This window comes from Acartia tonsa, chromosome 3 (genome assembly GCF_053477335.1).
Source record: "Acartia tonsa isolate MP-2025a chromosome 3, ASM5347733v1, whole genome shotgun sequence".
Lineage (NCBI taxonomy): Eukaryota > Metazoa > Arthropoda > Copepoda > Calanoida > Acartiidae > Acartia > Acartia tonsa.
The window spans coordinates 5,770,481-5,782,758 of record NC_137262.1 but is presented as its reverse complement, the minus strand read 5'-3'; the positions used below and the strand labels follow the sequence as shown (position 1 = coordinate 5,782,758).

Genomic DNA, 12,278 nt, shown 5'->3' with positions numbered 1-12,278 from the left:
CTTAAGGATTAGATGGATTAATATAGATATTTCTTATGTACTGCATAAGAAAGTTTATTTACCTACACATTAAATTACAAAATTAAATATATTTGAGATATTTAAAGATACAACAAATATGTAGTATATTGAAATGACTTTTTTCTCTTGTTGATAAAATGAAATAAAATGGAGACATCATTTTTCGACCATACAGTAAGGCACTAAAAATCTAGACTAAATAGGTGCGCTGCTTAATAAGGGGATAAGCCAACCCTTTGAAAAGTAGCCTAGACAGTTAAAACTACATTGTGTAGACCACCAAAAAAAATACCCGAAAAGCGCAATTTATAAGTTCAACTACACATTAAAGCTTACTGTGCAGTGACACTATCTCAAATAAAAATATTAGGGTTGGCAATCCGTCCAATTTTTAGACCGGATTCGGATTCTTACAAAAATCCGCCCAAAAATGAAACGGATAAATCCGTGGATTCCGAATTTTCGGATTCCAGATTGCAGATTCTAGCAATATTTTTAAAAGCCTTTTTAAAAATAAATTAAGTGAATAATTTCGATCGGGTACTGGGAAGAATCTAAAGCTGTATTAATAATAATATTTCCATTTTAAGGAGGGGGGGGGGGGGGGGGGAGTTTTGACACATTTGCGTAAACCTGGCACCTAGGCTTTATCTTTGGACTGAGAGGATAGATTATTAATGATAAAATCATTCTTATATGATGAATTTCACGACGTTTTAAGATTTTTTTTGGATAGGCCTCCAGGTTCCGGAGCTCCAGGCCTCCAGGTGGTCTCTGTACAGGTAAAAATGAAAAAAAAATTTTTTTTTTTAAAGTTACAAATCAACTTATAAAAATATGCATCTTTTTTCTTCAAATATGTGAATAATATTAAAAAAGATGCATAATTTGTTTTATAATTTGACCTGTAACTTAAAAAAATTTTTTTTTTCATTTTTACCTGTACAGAGACCACCTGGAGGCCTGGAGCTCCGGAACCTTGAGGCCTATCCAAAAAATCTTAAAACTTCGTGAAATTTTATCACTAATAACCTATCCTCTCAGTCCAAAGATAAAGCCTAGGTGCCAGGTTTACGCAAATGTGTCAAAACTTTCCCCCCCCCCCCTTATTCTTATTTCTTTTTTTTTAGAGAAATTTGGTTACTGCATAGAGGTATTTTAATAGTACAGAAAGAAAATGATTCACCGAGGTAGATATTCTTATTTTCAATTTATTTCAAAATTAGGGAGGGGAGTTATCAGTGCTCAACCGGCCACTTCTGGGAAAGCACTGAAATTTTTTCACTGCAGATTCTACTTAAGTATCTAAACAGAAGATATACACAACTATGTACCTATTAATTAAATGTGATTAAAATGTTTTTCAGGTCTGGGACCTTGTGTTTGAAATATAAGGATTTAAGAACGTTTTACCTAGATATTATAGGTAATATTTAGTGTGTTTTATTTAAGAAATTATCAAATATATTAGAAGATTTTTAATGCATTATTTTGGCAGATTTTAAAACTTTCAATTTATTTTAGGTCCAGATAATGTAGTCAATTTATTATCAACCCTTTCATCTTTAAGGTAATAGAAATATTATTCTCAAAAAGTAATATTAGAAAAAACAAACTTAAATCAAGGGACACGTGGGGCTTTTCATTTACAGATATTTCATTTTGTCTCTTACTTTTCCACCATTCAAAATACCAGCTATTGAATATTTTGAAATAAAACCTATGAAATTTCTAAAATCATTGTTTTGTTTCAGTAATGTTTCTGAAGCTAGTTCTGCTTATCCATTCTTCTATAATCATGGTTTTAAAGGTAATGTCATCAAATATGTTTTTTCCCTTTTAAATAAAGTATTTGGTTGTGTGTGTGTTAAGTGTATGTTCGCTAAGATGACCAACCATGATTAACTGTCAGAAAATCAATCGAGTGAAGGTTTTGGTCTTTTTTGCTGAATGTTGGATACCCCTTAGCATAGGCGTCCAGGGGGGGGGGGGTAATGGGGCGATTACCCCCCCCAAACGATTTTGAGGGTGCCTACGGCACCCCCAAATTTTTTTTCATTTTACCCCCCCCATTCAAAATTTACCCCTACCCTGGGGGTGCCTTAGGCACCCCCAACCATTTAGGAGGGGGTATTTACCCCCCCCAAACAATTTTGGGGGGGTAAATACCCCCCCCCAAAAAAAATATCTCTAATAAAAACAAATTTTTGCGCGCTTCGCGCGCATTTTTAATACTATATATTTAATAAAATTTAAATTACCCCCCCCAAAATTTTTACCCCGGGGGTAAATTTTGGGGGGTGTAAACTAAATTTACCTCTGCCAACAGATTTCAGGGGGGTAATTACCCCCCCCCCAAGCAAATTTTACCCCCGGGGTAAAAATTTTGGGGGGGGTAAAAAAAAATTGCGGCGCGCTTCGCGCGCCATTTTACCCCCCCCCCAAACACGAATTACCCCCCCCCTAAAAAATGTTTACCCCCCCCAAAATAAAAAGCTTGGACGCCCCTGCCCCTTAAAATGTTTATTAAATGAACATAGGAAAGGAACAAAATAGGATTTTAGTTATCTTTAAATCTTTTATGAAGATTTTGTATTCTTTGAAGGAGTCCAAGCTTTTTTATTTGATGGGGGGGGGGGAGGGGGTAAAAAATAAAAAAATTTAAAAATTATGTGTGAGGGGTAATCTTATAGGCAAGGACGTCCAAGCTTTGTAAGGGTTAAAAATAAAAAAAATTGGAGTTATCATTTATTTGGGGGTGGGGGGGGGGGGGTGGGCGGTTATCACCCCCCTTCTGCTTGGCCGTCCTTGGCATCTTTTATCAGTTATTATTTTTTATATTGTTGTCATTCTAATGAAATATTTTATTATAAGTAGTAAGCGTTTAGATATCCTACTTTAATTTCCACTTTTACTTATTCTCTCTCCCTCCCTCTCTTTCTGTCTCTCCCTCTCAGTCTCTCTCTGTCCCTCCCTCTCTTTCTGTCTCTCCCTCTGAGTCTCTCTCTCTACTTGATCCTCTTATAAATAAAGGATTGTTTCAGCTTCTATGTATTTGGAAACTTTCAGCATTTTTCAAAATATTCGCCAACTTTCTGTGCAAAGTTTTGTCAGAAATAAGAAGGGGAGAATATTAAAAATCGGATTTTCCTTTCCCTAGAAAGGTATTTCTGTTGTGGAGCCTAAAAAGCTATGATGGTCGCTGTAATTGGCACCTTCCGCAACGAATTGTCTTATATAAGTGCTGGGCGCCTTTTGGATATAACTCGATATAGAATATACGTTGATATTATGCACAGTGCGTAAGAAGGTGCTTTGACTTTTGTGTCAGAACCTAAATTGGGACATAGTGCATTTCATTACCCTAAGTTAGGTAAATCAATTTCACTTTTTAATAAAATCTAAAATGCAGCCGTTTTTGAGAATAATAGATTTGAAAATTTCAAGTTCAATTTTCATCCCCTAGGAGTTGCCGCATAATCAAGACAAGAAAAGCAAATATCATTTATTTAAGTTTGCTTTTATAAAGATCTTCATAAAACCACTCCTAAAGTGAGTTAATTAATGGCCATTTTTTATCAGTTGCTTTGCTAAGGTCACGGAATTTCAGCCTTAAATAAATCATATTTACAGAGGTTTTATAAAAGACTTCATAAAAGCAAACTTGTTCAAAATTTTAAATAAATATTCTTTGATTTTCTTGTCATGATTATGCGGCAACTCCTAGGGGATGAAAATTGAACTTGAAATTTTCAAATATAATTTTCTCAAAAACGGCTGCATTTTAGATTTTATTGAAAAGTGAAAGGAAGTTGCCTAACCTAGGGTAATGAGATGCACAATGTCCTAATTTAGGTTCTGACACAAAAGTCAAAGCACCTTCGAATGTACTGTGTATGATAGAGGAAAAATGGAAAGGTCAATTTAGTTTACTAACATGAAACACATTTATTGGCCGGTTCTTTCATTCAGTAGGAGGAGAGGGGATGGGGTAAAGGGGGTGTATGTGTGGTATCGTTTTTTTAGCCCGTTACGAGTTTTACTTTATTTGAAAATCTGGTGCAACATCAAAGAATAATAAATCTATTTGGATTTATGTTCTAGCAACTTCGAAAATCAATCAAACACTTCAAAAATATCAAACGACGAACATTAAGTCTTCCCTAATTTGAAAGATGGACACGTTCTTCTTTTGCTTTTTTGTATGTTATTCTTACTACTTTGAAGATATTTGCTAAAAAAAGAGTTTAATCACTATCATGGGTGGGAACACTCATGTGAAACAGTGAAGGTTTATTAAGTTTTTACTTTACAGCCAAAATTTTGCCTGTTACTTTTATCAATACTTTGGGATTGTTTTTGAATTTATCCCTATTTATGTACCTAGTTAATGAGTAGACTTTAAACTTTACAATTTCAAGCACTTTACAATATTGTTGCTGTATAATGAGATATCTTTGTTATTGCCCAGCGAGGAAGAAAACAATAGTCCCAAAGGATTAAGATTAACGTTTTCTAATTCAATGGCCTAACAACTTTCGGGACCACAGGGATAATTTTGTGTATCATCATTGGTGGATGTACGTACATCAATTTATTTGCCATTATCTTATCTCTGAAGATACCTGGTTATAAGGTCACTTTCTCAAATTTAAAAAAAAAATATTGCAAGTCGTATTACCACTGCTAAAATTGTAAGCATAATAATCTTTTCCTTATGCTATACCAAAATAAAAAAAATAAAAAAATGTCATAATTTTAAGGAATTTTAGTTGTTATGTTAGAATATTTAACTTGATGTATTAAGTTCTTTTGAAAATATGTACAATACAAATAAATATCAGATCTAGATACACAATCTCAAAATTAACCAATAGGAAATCAGTGCAAGGACAATCGGGCTATATTCTTGGTTAGAAGGTGTACATATTTTAGTATGAAATGGCATTTATTTTTTTCATTTCATTCGCATAAAGAGTCAGCCGTAAATAGTCGAATTTAATAGGATAAAGGTTTTAAAAATTTCGTGGCTTGTATTATTGGGATTGAATCGTATATAAATAACTATAGATTTACAAAAGGTTTCATCTGCTAAAAATCCCTTTTAAGGTTTGATAGATTCTGGTCCCAGATTAAACATCTAGATCTTCTATGTCTATTACAATACATAAACTGTTACACTCAACATCCTTCAACTTTATTACTTTTATCTTTTTTACTTTTGAAAAATTATCATAGTTTAACATGAAAGAGTTTTTGTACAATTTTTTAAATCACATTTTCTGCTAATAAAAGAAATCATGTTCTAAAAAGTTTGAATCCTTACCTTACCCCCTGAGTGCTAGATAATTTTGTGACTTCAAGCCAGGGTTGTCATATCGGGAGGGCGCTTTTAGGCGGGCAGTTTTGGGCTGCCCTTTATCGGGTCCTTTTGGGCAGATTTGGACACCCTCCGTTTTGAGAGATGAGAAAAAGGGGAGGGGGTGAAAAAGAGGGGGGAGCGTGTCTAGTTTTTGGGTGATATTCAGGGTTGTCAAATTTGTCGGTCCTTTTGGGCAGAGTGAGCATGAGTGAGGGAACTAGGCTAGTTCATTGTTCATTTGAACTGAACGGTTTGCTCACCCATAGATATTAAATTAAAGTAATAGTTGATAATCACCCGCATTTGCCCTCATTTCTATGCATTGTTAAGGGTCTAAATTTGCTTTTTTTTATGTTAAGGTTTACATCTCAAATGGTCTACAGGATTTTTTTTTGATAAACAGTATCTAAACTATTCTAGAAAGGAATGTTTAATTCTTGTTTATATTTACGTATAATCTTTTTTATACTTTTTCATACTGCGCGGCCTTGTTTTAAATTACGATTTAAAATTCACCAGTTTTACTGCTCTATTTATCTTGGTCATACGACGTTGCTTTTGTACATTTCTTATGATAGAAAAGTATATAAACTCAAATTCTAGAACTGTATAAAGTATTAACTTACAAGTAAATTAACAAAAGAAATATTTCTTTTTAAAAATATTGGTGCATTTACTCTGTACCCAATATAACCTAAAATCCTTATAATAAAGTAACAGGATGTTTGTTTGTTTGTACCGAAGGATCTCGCTAACCACTGAACCGATCGAGATTTTTTTTACGTATAGACTTGAACGCAACATAGAAATGTTACATATTATTTAAAAAAAAAAGCATTTAAAGTGCCACTAGAGGCCTCTAAGGGCGTAGCCGCTAGTTAAAAATAAAGGAATTGAAGGGTTTCATTGCTCAATAGTTACTTTGGGGGTATATGCCAAAAAAATTAGCTTAAAAGTAGGGTTGGGCCGGATACTTTTTAGGCCGGATATCTGGCCACCGCTCGATATCCGGCAAATTACCGGATATCCGGCCGGATAGCCGTATGTCCGGTATCCGGATAGTTTCAATATCCGGTAACCGGCCGGATATCGAAAATGGCTGGATATCCGGTCGGATATCCGACCCAACCCTACTTAAAAGTTGCCTGTCCCTATTCTTTTATTGCCTGGCTTTAGGATTAGCTTCTGTATTTTTGATTAAAAAAAACAAGAACCTCTTATTAAAGCACATTAGTGATGGTACAGATATTGTAACATTTTGCAATTTTACTATAATAAAATATTATGTAGGTATTCTTTTATGATACATTTCTTCAAGCAATTTTTAAATAATAAACAAAAGAAGAATATGTTTGTATGTCTATCAGTCTGCGTGTCTTTGCTGTCCTGTTTTAGATTTTCTTTTCAGAGAAGCTTTATGACACAATGTTACTCACAAAAAGGGAAATTTAATTAAGAAGAAAAATTTAATTAAGATTTTGACGAAAATAGGGGTTAATTTATGACCTGTCACCCAACTTTACTTTTGTATTAAACACAGATATTTATCTTGCACGAAGTTTTCATATTACATTCAATAGAATTTTTGTCCCAACCCTGGTAAAAGAAGATGTTCTCCAAGAATTATGCCAACATCAGCAAAGTTTTGGAGATTTTTTTTCACGGTGCACTTTCCCCCCACTTTGGTTATTGAAATTCTTCACAAACAATTTTTTTTGCCCGGGTTAATATGATAGTGTCCACTTTTAGTTTACTGGACATCGCTTAAACCCCTTTATGAATAAGATGATGTAAAGCTGAGGTTGTTAGGGAAAACAGATGCCAATGACACTTTCTTTCCTCTTATATAAACAGTTGGGAGAATTTGATAAAAAAAATAACGGGGAAGTTTAATTTGTCACACATTGACCTGCCCTTTACCTGTATTGTTTGAATCGAGTATGATTGTGGTTTGACTTCTCAGACAAAGGTCGTGCAATCAAAGGGTCGGTTGTCTGATGGGTGTTGATACCCTAGGCGATTGAGCGTGTTACACTGCAATTTGAAATAGCAGAGTATGTTTAAAGGTCACCACGCCCCTAGAGTCAATAGTCAATGATTGTGGTTTATGGGTTGTGAGTTCAATAAACATATCCTGACCCACTTCAAAGTATATGTCAAGTTGTTTAAAAAAAAACAAATATTGTTTTACATTATTTATTCTTGAGACCGAAATCTTGTTTCTTTTTCCTATCTCTCTCCTGCTTAAACTTATAACAAAGCTAAGAATTTAGTTTTATTTACATTCTTTTGGGTAATATGATTTCAAAATAAAAAAATCTACATATGTTCTAAGTTCTTATATATTTTTTTTCACCAGAGGTATATCAAATTAATATGGATATTGTTAGTAATATGTTGATGCTGTAAAGGTTAAAGTTTTCTCATTTTTTATCCCGTAGGAAAAGCCATCCACCCCATCCACATATGCATTTGTGCTTTAGTATCTTTGCTTAGTTCTTAATAGAGGCCATTTTTTTACACAGGGCTTTACCTTATGTTTATTGAGGAAATTCTAAGGATATCATCAAAAAAACTTTCATTTTAATAATTGATGTTGATATTTTCAATTACTCCCTTTAGATTAGGTTTTTTTTGGTATATAAATTTTTAAAGAGTCCCACAATGACTGAACCTGTAAGGTTTTGGGTCAACCGTTATTTTTATATATTAGCCCTTGGAACTGAAAATTACTCTGGTACCCAAAGTTTTATAACCACATTATATTGTTATTTGGCTCAAAACTTTGGACACTTTCATTGTTTCAACCATTAATATTTTGCTCATCACATTATCATTGAATTTGTATATCAATATAACATCCATTGTTTTTTTCATTTTAATCCCTGTTATTTTTCTACTAAGCAAAGATTGTGAGGGACAATGGTTCGTTTATTAACATAACATTAAAGAAATATATATGGAGTGATAAATAGCTATGAAACCATTTTCTCTATTCAAAGACCTATGGTGTTGCAGAAGATTGTTTATCGATAGAAATTTTGCTTTCTCACTTAGCTGCTAGAAAGCTCATAAGCTGTCATTGGAATAAGGTTTGAAGGAACTTTTATAATTAATCAAAACCACCATACATTTTGGTATAAGGATTTGGGGGACCTTTATTATTAATTAAAGTCACGTGACCTAATTTACAAGAGTTAAAACAATTAAATTAAAAGATTTTAGTGTAAAAATATTTGTAAATAAGAGTATAAGAATAAGATATTGTCATCAACGACAAAAAAAATAAATGTTTTGCCTAGTTTTTGTAAAACTTTAGAGCATATTCATCATTTAAAAGCAATGCTATCAAAAGTGTTTCCATTAGTTTTTTTTGTGTTTTGTAAGCAAACCCTGTTTTATTATTATTTGTACTGTGTTATTTTATTTGAATATGTAATTCAAAGATAGCAAATTTTTTTTTGAAAATAAACTGAGATGAATGCCGGAATTTTCTTATTAAACGTAATAATGTTCTATAATTAGAATAGCAAGACCTTGAAAATAAGGAATAAATCATTATATGATAATTATCAGTGAATTTAATAGAATTTAAACGTAATTATTAAAAAGTTAGCTTTAAAAGTTTTGACAAAAAATAATAATTCATTTTTTATTCAAATACTATAATACATTCTAACAAGGAGAATGATATCAAGTTTAGCAACACTTAACAAATATGTCTTTCAAAAATCAGTTATTTTATAGAAAAAAAATATTGAAAATGCATATAGCAATTTACAGATTTTTATGATTTTTAGGAATTTAAAACAACATGCATTTGGTTGCTGTTGTAAAAGCAGAGTAAGGCATGTATAGTGATATAAAAGAGCTACAATTTGAAATAATTTACATATATTTATTAGGATGTAAAATCCTTTTATAAAAAGCAAATAGAGAATAATTTTACTTACAAATTAATTGAAAAAAATCCGGACTAACTGATAGATAGACAAAGTGATTTATAGAATAGCTTTGCCACTAAATACAACATATAAACAGACATGTGCACTGGTTCAGTTCAAATTGCTACGAACAGTTAAATTATTTAGGAAAGGGGAAAGGAAGAAAGTTATCTATCTAGTACTAAGATACAAATTTAAAAACCCCCTCAAAAAGAAAGTTATTTTAAAATTAAATCAAACCTATATTGCTTTTAATTTGAACCTTAATATTGCTATTTTTAAAAATTGGTAATGAAATCTACTTTCCGAAATGATTGTATTTGTAAGCAGCATGCAGTGAAAATATCTTACAGAAAGTCCAGTTTTTTACGGTTTTTATTATTTTTTGACAACACTCAAATTGTTTTGTTTACTTCATTAATTTTAAGTTATATCCATTATTTATTTAGGACAAACACAAATACATGTTTAATTTTATAGTTAGGGCATTGTTTCTAAAAATGAAAAATCCTGTATAAAACTAGGCCATTCTTGGGTCCAAGCTGTCAAATTTCTCGAGCTATATGAATGTGTTTGTAGGTCTTTACCATAGTTCTATATACTCATATACCATCGACCCCTCTATACTCTAACTTTATTAACATAACACACAAGCAAATTTATTTTGGGTGCTGGTTCCGTATTTTTAGAGATAATTGGGTAAAATCTTTTTGGGTGAGTCAATGATTACCCAAATCTTTCATAAAAAACGGCGATGTTACCACCGAAAACATAATAATGTAAAATATATTTCAGGCTTGGAAGATGGTTGGTTTCTTTTTCGACCAGAAGAGGAATATTCTAAACTTTTACTCAAGTAAGTTATTAAGTTTTTATTTTCTGTATTTTTTTAAACATGCTTTTAAATTGAAAACATATTTTTGGTAGAACAGATGCACTATAGATAAAGAATGTCTGTATGTCTTTATTTCTACCTGTCACATACAATGGTAACCTAATATACAATACTTAAAGACATAAAGTTTCTTTAGACAACATTTATTCTTACGTTTTCTCCTTCATTCCCATTTAAACTCTAATAATCTTTTTTTATTAGTGAATCTACTCAATAATTCACTTTGTCTGTCCCGTCAAACAGTTCGTAACGCAACGGGGGAAATCTGATTTTCTCGACTGCCATTTAAGATAGACAGCTAAAATTTTCAGTGAAGGTCCCTATTTCCTATATCCAGTCTAAAGAGTGTTTTGTTCTAAAGTCTGTTGTTCATGCTTTAAAAGATGATAGGTAACTTATTTTATCAAAAGATTTATAAAATATTCTTATTTTGACAACTAAACATCTGCTATATTACTTACATACCGAAGATTATTAAAGTCCCCCCACAGATTATGACGTAATACGATGAAATAACCAATGAGAGGCAAGCATTAATTTTACCCTTGGTCAATTACAGTGTATACTGGCCTCTCATTGGCTATTCTATCGTATAACATCATAATCTGTTGGAGGGACTTTAATCATCTTCTCACTTACCTAGTCTGTTTGTCCATCTATATTTTTATGCTTCGCATCTAATGGATGTTGTCACCGTTTTTCATCTTTAAAAAAGCATACCTAATTTTATATTTAAACTGATTTTGTTAAAATAATGGGGTATGCTCCCTTTCGTGGCAACGCACCTTACGGGGCGATTCTTCGTATTTGTCATAGTAGCTTTTCTCCTACATCCAGTCCCAGCGAGGGGCTCTAACCATGCGGGGCCTATTGCCTAACCCTGTGGGGCAATCACCTAGCTCAATATAACCTAACCTTATCTATAATAACCTATAAAAGCCATTTTAAAAATACGACCAATCGCCCCTTAAGGGGCGTTGCCACGAAAGGGATTATTCCCAAATAATGTAATTCTTTTTTTAGGTGTGAAAATATTTGGCGGGTGACGAAAGTAAATTACGAGTTTAATGTGTGTAGCAGTTATGGACGGCTTAACATAGTTCCTAGCATAATTGGTGATATTGCTGTTGCGGCCGCGGCAAAACATAGAATAGGGTGAGTCTTTAGCTGCTTACAGTTGAACATCTTATTAATGTTAGCTTAGTATGTGGAATTTAATGACATTTAAGTCCATTAGGAGCGCATAAAAAAGCAGAATATTATTTAGATAAAAAATAAAAGTCAATAGGTCATGTAACAGAACTGAGGTGGATTCTATAAAAAAAGTGAGGCAAAATTATTTTTGTAAAAAATCCTCCAAAATCATATAAAAATCTACAAAAGTTAAACAAAATTATATGTTGATACCTTATACCATTTTATGATTTTATTGAATTTTTGTAGATTTTTTTTGCGATTTTGGAAGATTTTTCACAAAAATAATTTTACCTCACTAATAATTTTGCCTAACTAAGCGACCCTATTTTTTTTAAAGAATCCACCTCAGCTTTTCTGATTAACTCCGCATGTCTTTTTATGGGGGGGGGGGGGGGGCGGGGGAGGGATAAGCAAGTTAGTGAGATAATTCAAAGTTAGAGAAAGTGCTGAAAGACTCTATTATACAAGGTTTTATTGATAAGTAGGTCATTGGACATTCAATAATTCTTATTAATTGTTATGTATTCAATACAATTATAAAGGCACAATGAAACTCCACAAACATATGCTTTGTCCTTGTCAGAGAAAAATATTAGATTTAATTCTTTTATTTTAAGGGGTAGATTTCCAGTTCCTGTGTATATCCATAGAAAAGATGACAATAGAGAAATTCCACTTGCAAGGAAACATTTGTTTTGGATAAAATATTATCAGAATTGATATAGACAATGGATATAGCATACGTGGTTATTGTGATCGGGGAATTTTTGTCGTCAATTTAGGCTGCTAATATAGTCTTCCGGTATTGGTCAATATGTTCCTCCATAGTCAAGGGAGGGGATAAGGTAAAGTCATAAAG

At 32.5% G+C, this 12,278-nt stretch overlaps 2 protein-coding genes across 6 annotated transcripts in view; one reads left to right on the top strand and one right to left on the bottom strand.

Moving 5' to 3' along the window:
- The window catches only part of Nop56 (Nop56 ribonucleoprotein), a 422,283-nt gene that overhangs the window by 214,715 nt on the left and 195,290 nt on the right, over nt 1–12,278 (bottom strand). The window lies entirely within an intron of this gene.
- Nucleotides 1–12,278, top strand: part of LOC145313139 (myotubularin-related protein 9-like) — a 51,640-nt gene that overhangs the window by 4,148 nt on the left and 35,214 nt on the right. For all 5 annotated transcript variants that reach the window (XR_013877259.1, XR_013877260.1, XM_080152415.1 and 2 more), the window contains 7 exons: nt 1,152–1,211; nt 1,389–1,447; nt 1,546–1,591; nt 1,776–1,831; nt 10,123–10,183; nt 11,246–11,377; nt 12,037–12,102. Coding sequence is in view for 3 of the 5 variants with exons in the window: in XM_080152415.1 (XP_080008541.1) it covers nt 1,152–1,211; nt 1,389–1,447; nt 1,546–1,591; nt 1,776–1,831; nt 10,123–10,183; nt 11,246–11,377; nt 12,037–12,102 (480 nt within the window). In the remaining 2 variants the exon portion in view is untranslated. The remainder of the gene's footprint in view (nt 1–1,151; nt 1,212–1,388; nt 1,448–1,545; nt 1,592–1,775; nt 1,832–10,122; nt 10,184–11,245; nt 11,378–12,036; nt 12,103–12,278) is intronic.